Genomic DNA, 24,591 nt, shown 5'->3' with positions numbered 1-24,591 from the left:
GTTGTCGAATTGAACAAATTCAGGGTTATTTTTCTACATAGTCTCCCTGTAACTCCACACACTTCTTCCAGCGGTGCTTGAGTGCTTCGATTCCCTTGGCATAGAAGCTTTCATCTTGAGAGTCAAAACAGTCCTCAACGGCAGCCATCACCTCATCATTGCTCCGATAGTGCTTCCCAGCCAAGTTTTTTTTCAGGTTTGGGAACAGATGAAAGTCCGAGGGTGCCAAGTCAGGGGAGTATGGTGGGTGATCTACCAGTTCGAATCCACACTCGTGGATAGTGGCCATGGCCACTGTTGACTTGTGAGCTGGGGCAATGTCTTGATGGAACAGCACCACTTTTGTCAGCTTTCCTGGTCGCTTCTCTTTGATAGCCTCGCATAACTGTCTCAGTAGGTTAGAATAGTACTGTCCATTTATGGTTTGTCCCTTTTCAAGATAGTCCACGAACACAATGCCCTTGGCATCCCAGAAAACTGAAACCATGACCTTCCTCGCAGACGAAACAACCTTGGCCTTCTTTGGAGGTGGTGACCTTGGGTGTTTCCACTGCATACGTACGGTGTTTATTACATGGAAAACCATACAAAAGCATTGGGGATTTTGCTTTTACAAAAAGGGCATGGTCATTTTTGGGCTGTTCATTCCGGACAGAGATTTTGGCACATATCCCAAGTTGTTCATTGGGGTCATATTAGTCTAGAACAGTTATCTTCTCCTAAATCATGTGCATACACATCTAAGCTAGGTCCTAGACTATGATATGCATTTTTGCTGAGTCACTGTTGCTGTGAGGTCAGTCCGCTTTCACGTTTAGACAGAAAATGCCACCAACTTATGACAAAAGTTGATGTTTTGTATGAATTATTATAAAATCTCACAGATGAGAAGTTAACCGAATAGTCACACACTGTACAATTCCTTCAAACTTGTACAGAGTGAGGTTTGATGCAATGCCTTCATTTGCGCAAAAGTAAAACAAACTTAAATTGACAAAATTTTGAAGGCAGTCTGGCTCCACATGTCGCGCAACATAAAAACAAACAAAACAAAAAACAGTGCGATGTACAGTAAATTCATCCTAAAGTGAATGATAAGAGATAAAATCCATTTCTAAATGTTTAATGAAAGAATAGAAGATTATATTTACAATTTGTCTCAGTGTTGGTGGCAGTTGGCAGCTCTCATGCTGCTCACTGATTAAAACTACTGTATGTAAAAAGCAAACTCGTACCGAACTGTGACGTCTAACCACAAATATTAACCAAACCATGACACCCCTAACATATACAGACACACACACACACACACAAGTTCTTAATTCATATGCATACCTCAGGGTTGAGAAGATGTGTGTGCACCACAGCACGCTTTATATCGTACAGATCAGTGTAATGCTCAAGAGCTCTCTGCAGCAGACCTGCCTTCTCACACAGCTGAGCAACATGTGCACGGTCATAATGGGTAAACATTTGATTCCCCAGGATTGCATCTGCCACCTAAACAAAGAGTACATAATTAAAAATCAAGCTCTAGATGTCAGCTATACCAAAGACAGTCACTCGAGTCTGAATGGTCCACCTGTGGGGCATGGATGAGGTTCATCTCGAGCAAGCGTGTTTGTAAGTGACCTTCGGTGGGGCGGTTGTTTTTCAATGCATCCAGCAGGAAGGAGGTACACTGCTGGATCAGGCTGCCTTCCATAAACACATCCACAATCTATCAGATCAGACAGAGGGAAACTGAATTTAAGTTGTGTGGAAATTTAAGATTTTTATTCCTTCACACTGTGAATCATTACCGGAGTTAACATGTAAGATACAAGAACAAACTGCAAGGGGCTGTTAAGAAATACAGGTCTGGAAGCCACATGTTGCTTCTTGCGTGTAGTGCCTTGTGGGGAAGCAACAACCACTGAGCCACTGAGCAAAGTGATGATGTAGCTTCTGGCTTTGGGCCCATCACTGACTCAGTATATTCCCGGCACTGGTGGCACATCTGGAATGGTGCTTACATAATTACATCTGCTTACAAAAAATAAAGGAATATTTGGAGTAATTAAATATCTCTATTAAATTACTTGAGCACGTTGCTGTGTCCATTACCTGGTTGATGTTAGCCAGCGGCTCCTCATCCTGTACCAACATCTGCGCAAACTGCAGTCCCTGGTCTGGATTGACACGCATGACATTCCTCAACAAAAAGACCCAGTCTGGGGTGTAGCCCACCTATAGCAAAGTCAAATTCATATGCAATTTTTTCCATTTTACTTCAATTGTTGTCTATTTGTACCGTAATTTACGAACTATAGAGCGCACCTGAATATAAGCCGCACCCACCAATTTTAAAAAGAAATTGTACATAAATAGGCCCGCACGTGTCTATAAGCCACGGGTCTCCACGTTGTAACATATTTGCACAGAAAGACTAACTTTTAAATCAATACATACCGTAAATGCTTTTTTTCTGACGAGCACGTCTTTCAGCGCGCGCACAGTGTCGCGCGGCATCTCTGCACGGAGAACTGAGTAATTTTATCTTCTTTTTTTTTTCCTTTGTGGATCATGAGATAATGTCATCATGCACCCAAGATCGCTTGGTGTCTGTGGTAAATGAGACATTAAGGCACCATGACTTTTTCAACTTGTAGCACAAAGACAGACTCGGTGGGGAAGGAAGGGGGGGGGAGAAGGCTCCGCTGACTAATCTGACAGAGGCGCAACTGTAGCGGAAAGTACCAGAGGGACTTTTCTTCAGCTATGTTAAGGAATTAAAGTATTTTCAGACATTGTTTTCTTCAGGACGTGTTGATGAATCCACTAAAATGAATAGGTAAGACTTTATATTTATTGTGTGTGTGAATTTAGGCCGCATGAGGAACACAGCTTTCAGCCAATTAATGAACAGCATCAATTGATGTATTTTGAGTTATGAGAAAGCCTGTAAAAATCCATAAATTAGCCACATAGTTGTTTAAAGCGTGTGAAAAAAGTAGTGCCTTATAGTCCGGAAATTACGGTGTATTAAAAACTCTACACACCATTACCTTTTGCACTCTTAACGAGAAAAAAGCAAAAGTATTCTATTACAAATTGTTCCCATTTAAATTAACAAAAACTATCTAAATAGACATAGTGTTGACTGAACTGTTTTTGCTGATATAGACCTGAATTATACAGCAACACACATATCCATCAAAAAAGGAGTTCTCCGTGTTTCTGTACAGCACAAAAATCTGGTGCAACCAGGTACGACTGACTTGTAGAAAAGGAAATCAGCTAGTGCAACACAGAAGTAGGTGCTGAAAAATTTATTAAGGTGCTAAAGACATAGAAAAAGTCTGTCTTTTTCTGTGTCTTTAGCACCTTAATAAATTTTTCAGCACCTACTTCTGTGTTGCACCAGCTGCTTTCCTTTTCCACACATATCCATCAGTTTCTGCTTTGCTAATGATTTAATAAGGACTGACCAAAAGTAAATGAGCACCTTATAAAACTTTCTTCTGCACTATGGTTGCTTTCTTCTTGTTCTGTCTAGACAGTGTTTTGTGGTGTTTTTTGTACCCTGGTCATACATGCAAGGAACAAACATATGAATCAATACACAAGAAAACCAAATGAAGTCTTCAGGTTCACAGACTACCTTTTTGGCATACAGCACTATCTTCTGGAATTGGCCAGTCTCAGCAAAGCACTGGATAACTTTATTGGGGATGTTCGCTCTGAGGTACACACTAAGAGCTAGCGTGGGGTCTGAGGCTTTCACCATGTCGCCTAACTCCTCTGAACACTCCAGCTACAACAGAAATAGTCAGTTACCAATGTGTAACAATATTACTCTGCAAACAACAGTTATAGTGAAAGTTCAACCAAATGTAAAGTAAAACAAGCAACTAATGTTAATTCCAACATTATCCCTAAAAAGATTAAAAACCTCATGCAGAAAAAGAGTTGTGCTGTATATCTACTCATCAGTCAAGGCTTATTGGAAGATGCGGTTTTACATTCCCCAGTCCTACCTTGTCTTCCTTCAGCCATTTCTCTAGTAGTTGTTTGCGGCCCTGCTGGAGGACAGGTCTGCACAGCTCCAGAGACTCAAACTTGTTGAGCTGGCCTTGGTCCAGCAGAATACCAAAGTACTGCAGCAGCGGAGAGGCCTGACCCGGCTGGGCCGGGACACTCTGGAACTTACGGATGGTCTCTGCTGTCCGCAGAATACCCTGAGGAAGCAATAAAGATCAGAAAGAATGAAGGAGCAAAACAAATAAGCATGCATAATAGAATTATGAATCCCCCTCCACCTTTTTTTATAATTAAAAATGTGTTTAGCAAGGACACAAAATTTAGACAGTGCAATGTCAAAGAGTACAAAAATAAATACAGTTCCTCAACAAAAACCTTACAGAAAAAAAAAAAATACAGCGGCTTGCTAAATACCAACACGAAAGAACCAAGATAGCGGCGGAAAAAATATATCCAGAATTAAAGAAGAAATAACTTACTAAAAAGGCATCTGAAAGGAAAAAATTATCAATGACAAATAGCACAGCTGCAGAACTCCCACCACAAACAGGGTCAATGCTAATTTCAACAATAAGAGTGGTCTGAACCAGGAATGAACCCCATCCATTTACATTAGAGAGAAATAGTATATTAATTTCAAATCTGTCTGTGACAGCAAAATCAGATGACTGCGATACATATTATTTACTAAAGTTTCATCACTCTGATTTTAAAAGGTGTTTTTATAACAAGTATGCACAGACTACTCCAGCTGTTGGCCAGACAGAGGAACTCCTCTGTTTTATATGTAAATATTAATGTTAATATTAAGGGTTTTACACCAGATGAATTCAGATTTATGTTATTACAAATGTGTAAATTAATGTTTTTATGTATTTTTAAACTACCTGCCTATTTATTCCATCTGGTATATGATTCATGTGCTTAGTTATGTATTTTATTTTATTTTATTATTCTTATGTTTTAAAGTACACCATGTAAACCTTGAGTGCATGTGAGTGAATAAACACACACACACACACACATAATTGAATCATGAAATATTTTAAAGCAGTATTTCATATTTACTGTAATGTATCTGAACTCACATGGATGCTTGCATGTTTTATATTTTTCAAAGCTTTTATAAAACTGTATGTGCCTCTTTTTGTAAAATAAACCATGTACTGAGATGCGAGAACACCACATCAAAGCAGTGCACACCTTGGGGGCTGATGCAGCAACCTTTGCAGCCTCTGAATAGCTTCCCTGGGCAAACAGAGTGTTAAACTTTCTGGCAAAAAGCTCCTCAGCTCCAGCGAGGTTTGACCTCACAGCCATCTTTAACGCTAGGTCAGGATTCTGGAGGACGTTTGTGGCATAGTTAACAATGTTTTCCTCTTCCACACACACTGACAAGACCTAGAAAGAAGAGACATGAAGAATTTAGTTTTGAGTGAAATTCTTAACTCTAAAAACAAATGACAAATTGGCCCTCTTCTGTTCAATGCGGCATTTCTTTGCAGTTATGAAAACATTTTGACATTTGTTCTAATCAGCCAAGTTGCTCTGTTGTGTAAAAATTAGGGATCAGTATTGATAAGATTTTAATCTAAATCCATACCATTATCGATTCTGCTTATCGAGCCGATTCCTTATCGATTCCCTTATCGATACCTCTTGTGAATTTTTTGTGTACTAAAAGTAGGCTTTACAGGTTTTCTATGTCACAACATTTTATTGAGTCTTAAAGTAAATAAACATGAAATTGGTCATTGGATTCTTAAACTCTGGACATAATAAACTCTACATGGTTGATCCTTGATCTCTGAACATTTTTGTTAAAAGCATTTCCTTTCAGACATTATTGGCATGAATGTCTTTCCATGCTTCTGAGCTGAGCTCTTGCAGCTGACTGTGCTGCATGTCAGGATGTAATTCATAAAGAATGCAGCACGTCTCATTTTATTGTCTGTATTACAGCTTTTGGAAAGAGGTGTCATTTTATTTAAAGTGGCAATTCGTTTTTAAGTTATTAATTCCGACCGGACTGTCTCGGCAGAGAGCCACGCATCATTTGGAGCTGTGCCAAAGGAACGGAGGACGATTCTCGTTTCTTGACTGCAATAAGAGTCCCAGTTAGGGACTTTAATCCACACAAAAGTGACTCACGATTGACATATTTTAATGGCTTTGAGAGAGGTTAAGAAGCAGACTTGCCGCTTCTGAAGAGTTGCTGTTGTTGTTGCTATTATTATTAATATATAAATAAAAAAAATATATTACAATGTTTAATACATGACTCTTTTACAACAACAAACGTTGATCCATTAATTATTATACAGAAAACAAATGCACACAAACGTGCTGAGATGGAAACAGCTAATGCTAACTTTAATATTGAAAAGCCGTAGACATGCTAACGCATTAGCATCAGTTCCATTTTTAAGTTATAAAATACCTCTATCAACTGTTTCAGAAGCCCACAACAGGTCGGTTTAACATAAAGCTAAATATTACTCTCAGACATATGCTCTTTATGGTTTTAGCAGGGAAAAATGAAGATAAAGCAAAATAAAACAAAGAACCAACGAGCCAGTGGATCAAAGCAATGCTTCATTTGTTCACGCTTCAAAGTGGAGTCACGCTGTAGAAGCGGTTACAGAGCCGCTGCAAATGATCATTTTCCCGACAAACACCCTCAAAAACAACGGCCACTCTGAAGGACCGATAAGGGAATCATTAAGCAAAAAGACTACTGATATCGGTGGATCGAATAATTTCTTAAAGATACCCGAAAAGAAACGGTGCTCGATACCCAACCCTAGTAAAAAACAATGAAATACTACCTGTATTAAAGCTCTTCTTCTTCATAATGTGAAAGACAACTCAGGTTGGTTTCACTTGAGGCTAATTTCCATAAAGAGTTATTATGCAAATTGACAACATTTAATTATCATTCGAACGCCAAAGTAGACCTGGAATTGATTTTATGCCAGCTGTTACAGGAATTATTACGACTGGAAGATCAATTCACACTATTGGAAGATCTATCCTCACCTGTCCCTTTTTATTGACCCCAATAATTCCAGAGTTTGCTTCATGAGGAGATGTGACAAAGATGGTCTCTGCACTGATTCTGTTCATGTAGATACACACTCCAGATTCCAGATCATACAGGTGAATGTAGCCATACTTGGTGATTAAGTATATAACACCATGCTTACTCCCAATCTGAGGAGAAAGATTTGAGAGATAATTAAACACCAAGCAGGCAGCTTTAGTTTAAAAGAGTCGATGGAGTCTTTCCCTACCTGCATAGCTACAGGGAAATCTGTCTGGGCCTCTGGAGGGAAGAACACATCCACTGCTTTCTTAGTAAATGGCTGGTTTCCTGATGGCGGCTGACCCACTTCAATTATATGTAGCTGAAAGAAAGAGAGCCTCATTAAAACAAGGATCACAGTTGTGGACTCACAAACCACAATAAGGCAAATATGACTTATGTGGATGTATCAGAGCGGCTCTGATACATCCACAATTACCATGAAGTACTGACTGTCACTAATTATCACAATATTTTGACGAAAACATCACAAACAGATTATGAAACTTTATGCAGACATTTCTACATAATTGATTTTAAGAAGAGCTACTGCAACTCAAAAATGTTTCAAAATATAGAGGCAAAAAAAATACAGGATGATGTGTAATAGACCAAGTTTAATGATTGTTACAATCATGCAGTTGCTCAACAGAAGCCATTACAAGAATCATTTATTAATTTACGTCTTTAGTCGTAGTTATCTGAGATGGTGTACATTTGATAATTTCTTTTCAGCAACTAAAAACAGACATGAGCACCCACAAATTCGATTTTTATTTATTTTTTCCAGATTAGCTCAAAATCGACATTTGGCAAATTGCTACATCCTCTAATCAGTGCTACTCTCACTGTGCTATGTGCTGTGCAAACCTCTTCTTTCAGTGTGTTGCGGTAAGGCAATATGATCACGACTGACATTCTTGCAGATTATGTCATGGCTGTCACCTTTCCTCCAGCCTGTGAGCGCACAGCAAAGCAGAACAGTGTGGAGGGTTTGGTATTTCCCTCCACTTTGAACTCTCCAAATGCAGCAGCGTGCCCCTCAATGGGCTGGGACACCTTCCTGTCAACAGAATACAGCTGCATCGCCCCCACCACACGGTTTTGCTGCAGTGCAAACAACAAAATTGGCATGTACACAGTATATACACATGCTGCAGTTGTTACAGATCAGAATACAATTAAAGCATCAGAGTATGTAAGAACAATACATTGGTCTAAAAAAGTAAGCATTACTGACTGCCACAATTATTTTTCCTGATTTCTTATGGTGTTTCTTAAAGCCAGAAAGTTGCCATTTGAAATGACTTTAGTTTTGTGTCATGTCTGTGATCTGCTTTTTTTCTACAAAATTAAACAACTGAATGAACATCCTCCGAGGCCGGTGATTCCATAATTATTGCCAGGGGTTGTATAATATGTGCTCACTGTTTAGGTTGTAGTGAATGTAACAGAAATAATTATGTACCAGCTGAGTGGATCCTTGTCATTTGATTGGTGGGTTGTATGTCACGTGACATGGATTATTCGTACTATTTCCTGTTGTGTTTCATTAACCGTGCAATAGTTCTTTTTTGCGTGCAATTGTTCTTTTTTAGTGTGCAATTATGGTGCTATATGAAATGTGCTATTGCACGCCCCGACCACCGCGAATGTTCACACTACCGGGGCAGTGTTCAGCTAAACACTGCGGAGGGATTTTTTTTTTTTTTTTTTGGAAGTACATGAAGTCAGTGCACGGCATCACAGACTATATCATCACAGTTTTGGACTCCAATTTAAAGTTAGTGTTGGACTGTTAAGCACCAGTGGAACACTGAAATGCAAGTCCCTTTTCTGCTGTATATAAATTAATAAAATACATGACAAGAATCTATTTTAGCAGTTATATAAAACAAATAATGACTTTTTTCATTATTTCAATGGAACAAGTATTTCATTTGGTGAAAGATGGAATGTTCCATTCAGCTTGGCTTCACCTCGTTGAATGGTACATTCAATCTTTCCCCTCACAATATATTTGTACCACTGAACTCAAACAGTCATATGTATATTAAAACTAGCTATATGATTAGATATGGGCAGCACGGTGGCTTAGTGGTTAGCACTGTTGCCTCACAGCAAGAAGGTCATGGGATTGATTCCCACCTGTGACCTTTCTGTGTGGAGTTTGCATGTTCTTCCCATGTTTGCGTGGGTTCCCTCCGGGTGGTCCGGCTTCCTCCCACATCCAAAGTTGTGCTGGTTAGTTGAAATGGAAACTTTATAATGGTCCAGGCATCCCTTGTAAAAGAGATCTTTATCTCAGTGGGACTAACCTGGTTAGATAAAGGTTAAATATTCATGTACTACTGATGACTACCTCCCCCAAAATTTTGCACCATCAAAGGAAAGGTCACTAAATTAAATTGCTCGACAGGACTGACAACTTGGTGTGTAATTTTCATACCTGCGCAGAGATCCCTATCAGCAGTAACCACTTCTGTTGTTCGTCAGTTCTATAGTTAATGATCTGACATCCCGCCAAACTGGCGTGCCGATCGAACACTTTGGTTGGTTGGGAATCTCCCTCCATGCTCCAATGATACACAGCTGAATCAGTCACCAAGGCAACCGTGTTAACGGATATCCACTTCCAGAACAGGACTTCCTCCGTCATGGTGTGAGCCTTCATCTTACTCTTCATCTCAATGTTGAAAATCTGCAGAGTCTTGGCAGCTGAGACAAGGAATGTAAAGATACAACAGCAAAACATGTTGGCTTCAACAAGTAGACAGGAGAGCTTCAAACTGGAGCCCAGTAATATCTAGTTTACAGACTACTATCTCTTTAATCACAATTACAAAATAACACCCAGCAGTCTTTGAGACATCTTATAAATTCCTTACATTTTTTCACATAATAAAATAGGTCATTACAACACTTCCTCCTAACATTTATCATTTGTATCACTGAGCTGAGATGTGAGTTACCTTTCTCAGATCATCTCAAATATTAATGACTGGGGTTGGTAAGGTTAGACCTTACTTGTGTGAAGAGTCTTGAGGCAATTTTATGGTGATTTGGCGCTATATAAATGAAAGTATATTTAATTGAAATTAATGATTTAAATTAAAATGAGAATTTTGTAGATCTACACTGAGTTGGAGAATTTTTTTAAAGCCCCTGCTAATTATTATCACCCAATTACACTAATCGTTGGGGTCCTAATCCAGAGTTTGTGAACTCCCATATTAAGAATGTCTTTTTTCTAATAAATCAATTATACAGTTGTTTAATTTTATATCCCTTTGTAAAACAACTGAGCAGAAATAATAGCAAGTGACTTTCTATCAACATTTAAACTGGATCTCCAGGGTGACTTTTGGGGGGGTGCAATTGTTTAAAATAAATGTGACTCACAGGGGCAACTGGACACTTTTTCAAGCTGCTCCTATTTCTTGATTTAAATGAGGCAGCTCACAGCCACACACATTGGAGAAACATTACACCAAATACAAAGGTAAAGAGTGGCATAAAGTCAATTGTACAAAAGATTCTTTAAATCTAGAATCGGTTTTCTGTCTACCACATAATTGAACATTGTTGGAGTCAGCTTTTTGGTATGACAAGGCAGTCAGTAGGTTTAATATAAAACAGACTTGCACTGGGATATGGCTTGTACAGCTGAGCCATAATGTTTCTGAGCTGTGGACTACTACTGACTGTTTTATGTATAATGACAAAAAAAAAAAAACTCAACTGGACAATATAAATGGAGGAAGAGGTGACGTAATGCATCATTCAGGTGACCAGTGGAGTTTTACAGAATCGTATCAGCAGCAGCGCCCTCGTCTATTTCCAGTGTATAATATCAGCTGATTATGCCACACATACATACATACTACCAACACACAAGATGTCATGCTAACAAACGTGTGCTCTCATAAAAGTACATGTGCCAGCAGGCTGGCCCAGAGTAAAAGATATAACATGACACAAATGTAATTTACTGTTTGCAGTTGAAATCTTATTTTGATTGATGAGTTTAGTTAAGACAGCTCTGCATAAATGAGAGGAGAATCGAGGAAGCTTTTATGAGAGACAGAGAAAGAGAGCTACTGAATCATCACAACAGAGTGCCAGAAAAGACAGAAAGCAACTCACCGTCTGAGAAAGGACAGAAAGCAAGGGAGGAAAAAGCAAAGTGTCAATCAAGAAAAAATTAGAAGACAAAGATGGACCACAGGGAAAAAACAAGGTCCTCAAAAGGTGGGGGGAGAACAGGCAAATCATCCTCATCTGCATTTGTGTTTTTGCTCCAACAGCGAGAATTTGTGGCACAAAATCAATTTGCACAATCAATGGAATACTTTCAGAGAAAAGAAGAGAGCGCAGTCTGCATTTTTGCAGCATGGAGGAACTGGTCATGACATTCCCACAGTAATTCAAGATGGCTCGATCCGAAGCAGACAACAGACAAATAAATAAGACATAAATACTACACACAGACGTCATTCTATTAGGATCTTGTCCAGAAACTCTAACAACAACAATGCCCTCAGTGATTGGTGTAGAGCCCAATTCCCAGTGAATGTGAAGTTGAGTGTCTCTCTATACATGCGCTACCTTTCAGGGCGATGACCTTGCTGGCAGGGTTCATGATGGCACTGTCGGCAGAGATTGGCCGTCTGATAGGGTTGGTGGGGTCCGACATGTCTACGATCACAACCTGGTTCTGCTCACCAACCTTTTCTCTGACGCAGATGAACTTGTCTGACTCCATGGTCAGATAACTGAACCCAATGTTTGCAGGGTTCACCCCCAGGTTCTGCAACTGCAACAACATTCAAAAACCACAGAGCATATTTTGGATAAATTCAAAATATGAGCAAAGACTCCTGCCACTGTATGCACACTGAACAGCCAGTAAATATTTAAGCACCTTTTAGCTTCTATAAAATTCAACAGTATTCATTTGTTTTCTGTACCTGCTAATTGCAATTAAGGGTCACAGGAGATACTGGGTGAGAGGAGAGATACGCCCCGGACAGGCCACCAAGCTATCGCAAGGCCCCATATAGACTAACACATTCACACTCATCTACAGTCAGTTTAAAGTTACCATTTCTCCAAACCTGCATGTCTATGGAAGTTGAACACCCGGAGGGAACCCACACAAACACAGACAGAACATGCAACCTCCACATAGAAAGGATCAAGTCTGAAGCAAAACCAGAGCCTTCTTGCTATGTAGTAACAGTGCTACTAAACCACTGTGCTGCCCACCTCAGGTTATATTACTTCAAATCCTTTTTTTCCCCTCAAAGATAATAGAAGAAAAAAGGCACACAAGCCTGGTAATTTATTTTTATTTTTGAGGGGCTGTCTGAGCATTTGGCCCGTTTGTCAACAGTCTTATTTCAAGCCGTCTTATCTTGTGCTATTTAGTCACAATAAATATTACATCACTCTACCTGCTTTTATAAACCTAATCTCAGTATTCCTTTAATGACATACTCCATTACTGTGGCCAAGGCTTTCAAATTATGGTGGCAGCATTTACATCTACTACAACCATGTGTGTCAGCTGCTTTCAGATAGTTTTCAAAAAAAATATGTTGCCATCAAAAAATCTCACCACCACGTGCTGCCGGCTCGTGTCAAGTCAAGTTTGTGATCCACTCAATCATGGCGTGCACAATAATCTGCGCTTGACAATATCATCATGGTTTCCCGAAAGCTAAAGAGAAAAGTGGTTTCGGCTATTGGTCAATGAAGGTAAACAATCCAAATATGACATAAATAAACCCTAGATTTAAATCTATTGTTCACTCATATGTGCGACCATCTAACTACGCTGCGTGCAGTAGGGGAGAGACTACCATATGTGTCACAGTGCTTATTACAACCACACCATTTTTTCCCTTTCCAGGTTTTCTTTAAGTTGTAGTGTTGTCCTTGTTTATAGCCCAAGTCTGCAAGCCAGCCAGGTCAGGTGAGAGAGGCTTTCTAAACTTGACTATGAGTCGCTGTCTCACAGCAATTTGACACACATCATTTGGGACACACAGCAGACTGTGGGGAGAGAGACTGGTTCTTCAGCAGTTAGCTGATTCACTAACTCAGCCAGCAATATCAACTTCACAGAATTATTTTAAAATTCTGAGGAAGTGTTGACTCTGTCATAACCAAGAACACTGTGCACACTACTTCCCTCTTTCTTATGGAAAATGTTTTTTCAAGGTTCATACATTCTGTGAGTGAAAAGAGCGTGGTGCGCTATACACATATACATATACACATACATATATACATATATATACACACACACACACACACGAGGTCTGTCAAAGTAACAGACCTTTTTTTTTTTTTTTTTAAACTATATGGATTCGCCTGTTGAAGGAGTGGTCCCGCCCTCTCGTCGGATTTTCATTGTCTGGAAATGGCGGAATGATTTGGACTTTTTTTCCTTCAGAATTTTTCCAGAAGCTGTTAGAGACTGGCACCTGGAAACCATTTGAAAAATTTATCTGGCTTTCGGTGAAAATTTTACGGGCTTCACAGAGAATAAGGACAGTTACTACAGCTTTAAGGACGCTCAGCGCGCCGCGCTCTGAGCTGCGACGACGAGGCAGAAAACGCCAGATCATTTCTAAGCTGATGGCTCTGTGGATACGAGACCGTCATGTGCACTTTCTCTGGTTATCACAAGAGCTGGACATCAGCCATTTTCCAGCAGATTTCACTTTTAACAAGAGATTTTGTCATGGAAAGCCGCACAGAGGCTTCGTGCGTAACGACCGATTCGCTGTTTGAGCAAGACAAAGGACCACCTCCGTTTCGGCGTGTCAGAGGACAAGTTAGGACAGGCCCAGCTCGCCACAATATCTCTGATACTTACTGGACTGGTAAGCATTGAAAGCCGAGATAGACATGTCCCAACTTGTCCCATGACACGCCGAAACGGAGGTGTTCTTTGTCTCGCTCGAACAGCGAATCGGTCGTTACGCACGAAGCCCCCGTGCGGCTTTCCATGACAAAATCTCTTGTTAAAAGTGAAATCTGCCGTTTTTTGTGAAAAGACGTGGACATCAGCACTTTTTCGGCACATTGAGACAGACATGCGGAGAAGTTCCGCGCGTCGCGGTGGAGCCGCATGGCGCAAAGCAACACCGTGATGAAGCCTCACAGGACATGTTGGGGCATGTCCAGCTCATGCTCAATTTCTCGGATAATCAGAAGACTGAAAAGCAACCAACAGCCGTCTGAAATCCACCTGAAAGCTGTCCTGTGAGACCAACACGGAGGTGGTTTTGCGCAGTGTAATGAACGGCTCCGTGGCACGTCCCTCCGCTTTTCTTTCCATGAAAAAAAACTCCTGTAACAGTGGAATGTGCCGAAAAAGTGCTGATGTCCACGCCTTCTGCCTTTTTGTGAAAGTCAGACGACGTCCCAGATCAACAAAGCCTTCACGTTGGAAATGATCTGGTTGTTTCAGCAGGGTTTGAGCCTGTCGATCGGCGCTCGGAGCGCCCTGCAGGATTTAAACCATGACAGCATCATGTGTTAATATAATCTTTGTGACTACGGTCCCAGCTCTCTTCAGGTCATTGACCAGGTCCTCCTGTGTAGTTTTGAGCTTTCTCAGAATCATCCTTACCCCACAAAGTGAGATCTTGCATGGAATCCCAGACAGAGGGAGATTGATAGTCATCTTGTGTTTCTTCCACTTTCTAATAAATAATAATAACAGTTGTCGTCGTCAATCAATCAATTTCAATCAATTTTATTTATATAGCGCCAAATCACAACAAACAGTTGCCCCAAGGTGCTTTATATTGTTAGGCAAGGCCATACAATAATTACGTAAAAACCCCAATGGTCAAAACGACCCCCTGTGAGCAAGCACTTGGCGACAGTGGGAAGGAAAAACTCCCTTTTAACAGGAAGAAACCTCCAGCAGAACCAGGCTCAGGGAGGGGCAGTCTTCTGCTGGGACTGGTTGGGGCTGAGGGAGAGAACCAGGAAAAAGACATGCTGTGGAGGGGAGCAGAGATCAATCACTAATGATTAAATGCAGAGTGGTGCATACAGAGCAAAAAGAGAAAGAAACACTCAGTGCATCATGGGAACCCCGCAGCAGTCTAAGTCTATAGCAGCATAACTAAGGGATGGTTCAGGGTCACCCGATCCAGCCCTAACTATAAGCTTTAGCAAAAAGGAAAGTTTTAAGCCTAATCTTAAAAGTAGAGAGGGTGTCTCTCTCCCTGATCCGAATTGGGAGCTGGTTCCACAGGAGAGGAGCCTGAAAGCTGAAGGCTGCGCCTCCCATTCTACTCTTACAAACCCTAGGAACTACAAGTAAGCCTGCAGTCTGAGAGCAAAGCGCTCTATAGGGGTGATATGGTACTATGGTACTATGAGGTCCCTAAGATAAGATGGGACCTGATTATTCAAAACCTTATAAGTAAGAAGAAGAATTTTAAATTGTATTCTAGAGTTAACAGGAAGCCAATGAAGAGAGGCCAATATGGGTGAGATATGCTCTCTCCTTCTAGTCCCCGTCAGTACTCTAGCTGCAGCATTTTGAATTAACTGAAGGCTTTTCAGGGAACTTTTAGGACAACCTGATAATAATGAATTACAATAGTCCAGCCTAGAGGAAATAAATGCATGAATTAGTTTTTCAGCATCACTCTGAGACAAGACCTTTGTAATTTTAGAGATATTGCGTAAATGCAAAAAAGCAGTCTTACATATTTGTTTAATATGCGCTTTGAATGACATATCCTGATCAAAAATGACTTCTACCAAGCTGCTTGCCTGTTGTCCTGTAGTCCATCCCAGCCTTGTGCAGGTCTACAATTTTGTCCCTGGTGTCCTTAGACAGCTCTTTGGTGTTGGCTATGGTGGACAGGTTGGAGTGTGATTGATGGTATGAACAGGTGTCTTTTATACAGGTAACAAGTTCAAACAGGTGAAATTAATACAGGTAAAGAGTGTAGAAAAAGAGGGCTTCTTAAAGAAAAATGAACAGGTCTGTGTGAGCCAGAATTCTTGCTGGTTGGTAGGTGTTCAAATGCTTATTTGCAGCAGTAATATACAAATAAATTATAAAAAATATTTATGTCTCTCAGTGGACATGCACCTAAGATGAAAATTTCAGACCCCTCCATGATTTCTAAGTGGGAGAACTTGCAAAACCACAGGGTGTTCAAATACTTATTTTCCTCAATATATATATATATATATATATATATATATATATATATATATATATATATATATATATATATATATATATATATATATATATATATATATATATATATATATATATTCCCCCCAACAGGACATTAGCATTGGGGCAGGGGTGTGAAGAAAAAAAAAAAAAAAGAAAACCCTCCTTTCAAAAACCACAAAAACTACTCGTTCACCTTTAAATTTTCTTGTTGTGGCACAAAGAGCCTGTGTTCTTTGGTTTAGGCTGACAAAGGCACCAGGAGCAGAAAAACATAGAATGACTACTTTTCTTTAACCCCCAACAAGGAATGAAGTATTTTCACATGTTTTCCAAAATCAAGACACTTTATGTGAATAGGTTTTCGTCAGGCTGTGATGACAAATCTGACTGAAACGAACAGGCAAGATTTAGACATTATATTTACTCTGTGTGTGAATGGTTTTAATATTTGAAATAGTCTGAGCTGTTTGGATGACTGCAGCTTTGAGCCAGTCAATGAACATCATCAAAGGATGTATTTCGACTTATGAGTATCTTACAAGAAACGTCTGTCAACAATCGCATAACTTACCCTCAACCTATGGCCCGCGTATGCAGGATGTATGAGCTATACACTGGCATGCGTCAAAATGTGGTTTCCTTCCAAATTTAAACACATGCTGGTTAGGTGAATTGTAAGCTTTATAATTGTCCAGGTCTGCCTTGCAAAAGAGGTCTCGACCTCAATGGGACTAACCTGGTTAAATAAATGTTAAATTAAAATTAAAAAATATTGGGCATGCCCAAAATTTTTCGCCAGACTCACCATACTACAATGTACGAGGTCTGTTAGAAAAGTATCCGACCTTTTTTTTTTTTTTTTCAAAAACCTGATGGATTTGAATCACGTGTGCTTGCATGAGCCAACCTTGAACCTTTGTGCACATGCGTGATTTTTTTCACGCCTGTCGGTTGCATCATTTGCTTGTAAGCAGCCTTTGTGTGAGGATGGGTGGAGTCTCTCATTTTTTCTTTGCAAGGAAATGGTGGAACGACGGGAGCAGCGCGACCATCAAATTTTGCCAGAAACTGGGCGACAGCCAGGTGGAAACCATTCAGATTATTCAGACGGCTTTCGGTGATGATCCTATGGGCATCACACAGATTAAGGAGCGGTACAACCGGTTTAAAGACAGTGGAGAGCGCGCTGCGCTCCGGGCAGCCATCAACATGCTGAAATGACCAGATCATTTCCAAAGAGAACGCTGTGGTGATGTGGGACCATCGTGTGACTATCCGAGAAATTGCGGAAGAGGTGGACATCAGCACTTTTTCGGCACATTCCACTGTGACAGAAGATTTTTAAAAGAGTTGCAGCGAAATTCATCGGCACGAAGCTGATGGCGCAGCAAAAGCGCCTTCGTGTTGAAGCCTCACAGGACATGTGACATGCCCAGCTCTTCCACCATTCGGAAGATTGAGACGGCTTTTGGTGGCTTTTCAGTCGTGTGACTATCCGAGAAATTGTGGACGAGGTGGGCCGCCCGGAGTGCGGCGCGCTCTCCACCGGTGTGCGGCCATCTTTAAACCGGATGTACCACTCCTTAATCTGTGTGATGCCCATAGGATCGTCACCGAAAGTCGTCTGAATAATCCGAATGGTTTCCATCTGGCTGTCGCCCAGTTTCTGGCAAAATTTGATGCAGGTGCGCTGCTCCAGTTGTTCCGCCATTTTCCTTGCAAAGAAAAAACGATGAGAGACTCCACCCATCCTCACACAAAGGCTGCTTACAAGCAAATGACGCAACCGACAGGCGTGAAAAAATTCACGCATGCGCACAAAAGTTCATGGTTGGCTCATGCAAGCACACGTGATTCAAATCCATCAGATTTTTGAAAAAAAAAAATAAAAAGGTCGAATACTTTTCTAACAGACCTCGTATACCAGCATGCTTCAAGCTGCTCTTAACTTATACAAAATTACCCATAACTTATTAAACGTACATTCGGTGTATTTTTAGTACGTTGGCATACGCAGGCTAAATGGTCAAGGTGCGACAGGGCTACCCATAAGGGTGTAATAAGTGTCAAAGAAACATGTAGACACTGCCATTTTTCTGACCAGCCTAATATTCCTTTTTCTTCACTTTCTGTAAAGTAATAAGTTTGATTAAAAAGAAATCTTCATGTTTTGATTTGGAACATAATGTTCTCAATGCATTTGCATGTATGGAAATAAAAGTTATTTTAAGGATTTTGAACTTTACTCACTTTTTAAAATACACTACTATTATTTTGAACACAACTGTATGGAGAACTAATGAATATGAAAAATTTCATATATGATAAAGAACGCCAAACAGAAGAATTACTGTGTAGATCGACAAATCAACTGTGAACCGAAAGAGCAGACTAAACATGAACTGTCCCTTTGACAAGTGAACTGACTGTTCTGTGCAGTCTGAGGCAAGTGGAAAGGAATCTTTAGTCCTGAGACAGACCAACAAGGACCACAGTATGAAGCAACGGGCTTGTCGTGGAGGCACACAAATTGTAACCATTAAGCCAATTCAATCATGTCGTTTCCAAAACAAGAAGAACACTGTGGTTCAAATGAGAGATGCTGGTTTCAAGAAGTAAAAGATCCAAATAACCAAAAGGACCCTGTTCTTCATACATGGATTTCCTAGACTAGATTAAGCTATTGTTGATTTGGTGTGATCCTGGATTTCTCAGTTGTTCAAAACAGATGTTTGATTGTTGTTATAGCAACATGTCTGTGTAAACTTGCTTATTCAATGGAAATAAGATAAATGACATAAAATGTGTAATTCCAGGAAATCCTCCCAATTACCAGCTGTGCCGTTCTTGCAGGAGGAACATGTGATCAAAGCAGTGGAAATTAATAGACTTTCAAGTTCAGAGAATATTACATGATCTTTGAGGCCCTTTAGCAAGCCTTGATTCATTACTATGACAATGGTACTGCTTCAGTTGAGAGGAAATAAAATTAAATATTCATTCATTACCCGAAGACATCAAATATGACTATCTGGTATTGTAAAGGGTTCGCGTCCATTCGCCTGTCTGTCTGTGTGCAGCATAAGTCCAGTCCCATTACTACCACAGTTTTCAAATTCACAAGAACATTCTTGGGAGACAGGCCTTGGACAAGTTCAAAGATGGCCAACCTTGAGCTATTTTAAGAGGTTTAAAAAGTCACATTCTGTTTCAATCTGTGCCGTTTTGTTTGAGTGGTGGAGTGACAGTCAGAGTAGAGCTGCTCTGTGCCGTTAGTGGCTGGCCTCTCCAAAACCACTTTGTTTTGTGCATTTATATACATGTCTTGTATATATTATGTAAAAGCTAGCGAGAAGCACACTTGAATGCTGTTTTTGGAACATAACACCTTTGAACTTATTTACAAGACATTTCGCAGATGTTAGCATGGTGATATCACAGGCTGGTAGTTAGCAACAAAACTCTCTTTTGTGTGTAAATATATAACCTCTTTGCCATGTATTATGTAAAAGCTAGCGAGAAATAAACACTTCTAAAACTGAAAATGTTTTTGGAACCTGATAACGCCTCTGGAGTCATTTACAAGACATTGTGCAGATGTTGGCATGCACGCAAACTTCCACTAACTCAAAGCTAACTTCCTACAGAGTTAAATTTGTATTATTAATACCAGCAAATGCTCCTAATGCTGTGGCTCGCGGTTGCCATTACCGGTTTGCTGGTAAACTGAAATTACCATCGCTCAAGAAAACCGAGGGAAAAGAAAACACAACATTAATATCCTCCGTGTGTTGTGGTGGGACTTGACTGATTAAACATCATTCCTCCTAATGTTGCAGCTCTCTGCCAAGTTGGAAAAATATTCAAAGATTTGATTTAGAATCAGTAACTTCAAAGGAAATCGCCATTTTAAATCAAATGAGACCTCTTTCCAAATACTGTAATACAGACAAAACCTTTTTTCCCCAAAATGAAACCTGCATTCTTTGTGAATTGCACTGATCTTGACACGCAGCTGGCCGCGAGACTGGAGCTCAGGAACCATCAACAAATTACCATAGCGAAAAGAAATGCTTTGATTAAAACTCAATAACGTCACATTTATGGTTTGTTCTGCCACCAAACTCACATCACACATCAGTGAGCTCCCTCTGGTTGTACTGAAGCACTTTGATTGGAAAAAGATATTATATAATTTCAGGATTTTTTTTTTAATACAATTTCAATAACTTTTTATTTATATCTTGAAGTGCCACCAACCTCACATGACACATCAATGAACTCCCTCTGGTTGTACTACAACACAGATGGGAAAAATAAATTTTATATAATTTGGGGGATTTTTTTTTTTTTTATTCCAATTAATGTGAATAAAATGTCTAACTATTTGTTGATTGTAGTGCCACCAAACTTACATCACACATCAATAAACTCCCTCTGGTTGTACTTGGTGGTGGTGGTGGGGGGGGGGGGGTTGTTGGTAAACTGTAGTTTGTCTGTATTACAACATTTGGAAAGAAGTGTCATTTGATTTAAAACAGAGACTCACTTTGAAGCCATTGATTCCAGAAGGTTGAATCTTTGAATACCTTTCAACAGGTGATCTAGGGGAGGCGATGGTCTAATGGTTAAGGCGTTGGGCTTGAGACCAGAAGATCCTTGGTTCAAATCCCAGCCTGACTGGAAAATCACTAAGGGCCCTTGGGCAAGGTCTTTAATCCCCTATTGCTCGTTGTGTGTAGTGAGTACCTTGTATGGCAGCACCCTCACATCAGGGTGAATGTGAGGCATTATTGTAAAGCGCTATATAAATGCAGTATATTTATCTTTCCAACTTTACTTAACAACAGTAATGTGATCGTGACTACACACAGTTTGCCAACTCCTCACCAACAAAATTATCCTGGTACCTCATTTTACAAGTGAAAACTCAATTTCTGTTGAAATTCGCCAACTCCCCAACCATGTACAGAAGATAAGGTTTGTACATTAAGACACAGGGGTCTCCCCAGACAATGTAATAATGGCCCTTCACCATTATAGTGCCATCTAGTGCTGCTATACTGCCATCCAGCACTGCTATACTGTGATGCCATCTCATGATGTTTTAACATGAGACTCGGTGGGAATCTGACTGCGCACAAACCCATTTTTACGGGGAAATTTCACAACTTCAGGGTTATTTTTATCCTGTTTACATCTAAATGAGGTATACCATGACAAAATGCAAGTGTTACACAAACCCTGATGATCAAAAGATGATCTCTGCATCTTTTGTTTTGTCTTGGTAGTGACCACAGCCCATGCGGGGCACTATGATTGATTGTCCATCCAGGGAGAGGGCATGCTGGCGCCGATGTATAGCCGACTTGATTGACTCTGTCTGCCGCGGGATTGATCAGATGAGAGGCTGAGGCTGCAGCCCATGTGACAGTCAACAAGTAAGCTTTTATGAAGAAAGCAGCAAAACGCAAACTGAAATTCTTTAGATACAGAGACACACTTTCATCCGTTGAGATTTTGGTGCTGGATAGCGATGTGCAATATTTCCATTCTTTGAGGAAAATGTCCCAGCGCGAACTTGGATGGAATGTAGCCGCAAACATTAAAAACAGAGCCACAGATTAATTACAACGTCTACATAAGTGTAATGTTGTGTTAGGACTCGTTTTTAAGTGGTAACTCAATTTTGATGCAGTCACGGTAAAAGCAGCCACTTTCCACTGTGCGAAAACGTAGTGCACATGCATGTCCATTAATCATGAACACAGCCTGTTAGAAACAGTTTACTAGATGCTCAGCTCTCTGGACGCCAAGTGTTGTCATCAATATAACTGTGAAAAATGTAAGAAATACATCTGTGTGATCAGACAAATCATTCAGCAGGCTGTGCGTGCACATTGCACAAGTACAGTGCGTGCTTCTCCGTTACAGAACAGTCTCACATCAAGACAAACTCAAAATAAAATAAAATCTACCAGCTCCACTGAGAACAAAAAAATACAACAACAAAAAAAGACACTGAACAGGCTACTCATCCACTTGTGATTTCCAAAGTCTATTCCACCAAAGGAGTCCCCACGCATGGATCGTGCGCAATTGCCTGCCAGTATCACAGAGTTCCTCACAAATTTCTCTCACGATTCGTCCATTATCTCCTGAAAATAACATATTCTGACTTTTTTTTCCCAACGTAATAAATCCATCTGTGTGTCCAGGAAGCCTGCAAAAAACAGCGTTGGAGACATTCCGCGTGCACGTTCAAGGCAGACTAAAATAGTGTCCTGCGCCACAAACTGCAGCGCCACCACACTTAGGATCCAAACTCCGACAGACCCTGAAAAAATTAAGAGTTTCTTCTCCTGTCTCTCTGTACAGCCTCTGTTAAATCAAAACCTTCACTTTTGAATGAAAGCTTTGTTATCAGATGAAAGCTTCAATACTGGATGAAGCAGTGTTCGTTTCACTGTCATCCAGCCATTGTAATGTTTCTTCTTTTTCTAAAATGTACATAACACACCAAGAAATGCAGAGTAAGATGCTTTCCAGAAATGCACCTGCTGACTTGGGGAGGAAAGTTGGACCTTTGTTTGTTTTTGACAATACAGAGGGGTTTCAAAATCTGAATCACGGGGACAAGGTGAGACTTTAACACTTTGAAGTGAATGCCCCCAGCCTGGTGATATTTTGACTTGAGAATTCAAACTTTTCAAATTGAAAATTATGCAGGGGAAAAGTGCAAAAAAAAGCCTGGAATCTCCCACATTTTAAATGATCTTCCTGTACATTCTTTATTGCACATTCATAACATGTATACAGTGTGTCAATGAAACAGTCTGACCACAAATCGTACTAAAAGATTTTGATTTTTGTCTTAGGACTTCAGCTCACAAGGTCGGATGGGACCCCAAGTGGAAGCGTTGCACGCCGCTTTGGGTGATAGTTGCCAGGAGCACCGCTATACTAAAAATTTCTGGGGAGAACCCTAAGACATAATGCTGAACCTAGTGAAACTGGCCTCAACCATTGCTGTAATTCCCATTTCAACAGCAGGTATTTAGAGTTTCATTTTTTTTTTTTTTTTTTACCCTGGTATTATATTACACCTGGTGTTCATATACTATTGACTTAAAGAAATGTATTAAATGAAGAGGGTCAAAACCCACTTCAAAGCAAACTCAAAAAAGAAACCCTGATGGAGATGAGGCAGAAATATTCAGCTTTGAGTCAGCTTGCAACAACTGGCTCAAGATGAATAAAAGAAGAACTGACGTTACTGCCTGAGTATTTTTTTAAGCAAATATATGATAGTAATGTACATGCAACTGTTTTAGTTTCAGTAAATGTTGTTGTCAGCTCATGATTTGGGTGGTATTGTGATCTTAAGTACCTGCTTGTCCAATATTTTGGAAACATGGTATGTAAAAAGGTAAAAATATCATGGTCTAATTAAGTTAATTCCAGAGATATGTGGTATATTTAGACTGACAAAGAAGGCCCTTTATAGGGTCCGTGCAAATGACGTCACGAAACTTCCGTTCCACCATGTTGGGGGACAAGCAAAAAACGACGCACACACTACAGCTAGCTGTGTACACACAAGTGGATGCAAATCTGAAGATTTATGCGATAAAATGCCGAGTTTTTGTGGTATAATTGGCTGTAGTAATCGTAAGAACAGGGAAACTACTCAGTTTCTTCAGGTTACTGGCAATTATCGAGCATCAATGAGTAAATACGCGAGAACTGCTTTCAAAGAGGTGAGCAATCTGGCTAGCACGGATAGCTAGAAGTGACCTTACATCCAAATCCAGTTTGGCCAATCTACAGATCTGTTCGGATCATTTCATTGAAGGTCAGTCTCCCTATTTAACTAGTGTGTTTTATGTACAAAGTAGTATGTATACGAGGGCTGTCCGTAAAGTATAGGTCCTTTTTATTTTTTTCAAAAACTATATGGATTTCATTCATATGTTTTTACGTCAGACATGCTTGAACCCTCATGCGCATGCGTGAGTTTTTCCACGCCTGTTGGTGACGTCAGTTCGACACGGTGAGCACTGCGTGTGGAGGACGTCCCGTCCAAGCCCCTCGTCGGAATTCCTTTGTCCGTGCGAAGTTGCTGAGAGACCATGGCGCTTTGGTTTGATCAAAATTTTTCTAACCTGTGAGACACACGGGAAGTGGGACATGGTTCGACAAAATTAGGCTGGTCTTCAGTGACATTTTAACAGCTGATGAGAGCTCTTTGATG

At 40.2% G+C, this 24,591-nt stretch overlaps 1 protein-coding gene across 5 annotated transcripts in view; it reads right to left on the bottom strand.

The window, feature by feature from the left end:
* The window catches only part of cltcl1 (clathrin, heavy chain-like 1), an 80,889-nt gene that overhangs the window by 30,441 nt on the left and 25,857 nt on the right, over positions 1–24,591 (bottom strand). For 3 of the 5 annotated variants that reach the window (XM_034170724.1, XM_034170726.1, XM_034170727.1), the window contains exons 2-13: positions 11,717–11,924; positions 11,255–11,257; positions 9,558–9,826; positions 8,054–8,215; positions 7,317–7,430; positions 7,063–7,236; positions 5,227–5,424; positions 4,020–4,220; positions 3,644–3,796; positions 2,107–2,229; positions 1,583–1,720; positions 1,336–1,500 (exon numbers count right to left, since the gene is read on the bottom strand). In XM_034170724.1, the coding sequence (XP_034026615.1) occupies positions 1,336–1,500; positions 1,583–1,720; positions 2,107–2,229; positions 3,644–3,796; positions 4,020–4,220; positions 5,227–5,424; positions 7,063–7,236; positions 7,317–7,430; positions 8,054–8,215; positions 9,558–9,826; positions 11,255–11,257; positions 11,717–11,924 (1,908 nt within the window). The remainder of the gene's footprint in view (positions 1–1,335; positions 1,501–1,582; positions 1,721–2,106; positions 2,230–3,643; positions 3,797–4,019; positions 4,221–5,226; positions 5,425–7,062; positions 7,237–7,316; positions 7,431–8,053; positions 8,216–9,557; positions 9,827–11,254; positions 11,258–11,716; positions 11,925–24,591) is intronic. The other 2 variants (XM_034170725.1, XM_034170728.1) reach the window with 1 other exon arrangement.

Source organism: Thalassophryne amazonica, chromosome 5 (genome assembly GCF_902500255.1).
Source record: "Thalassophryne amazonica chromosome 5, fThaAma1.1, whole genome shotgun sequence".
Taxonomy (NCBI): domain Eukaryota; kingdom Metazoa; phylum Chordata; class Actinopteri; order Batrachoidiformes; family Batrachoididae; genus Thalassophryne; species Thalassophryne amazonica.
This window is presented reverse-complemented; position numbering and strand designations above follow the sequence as displayed.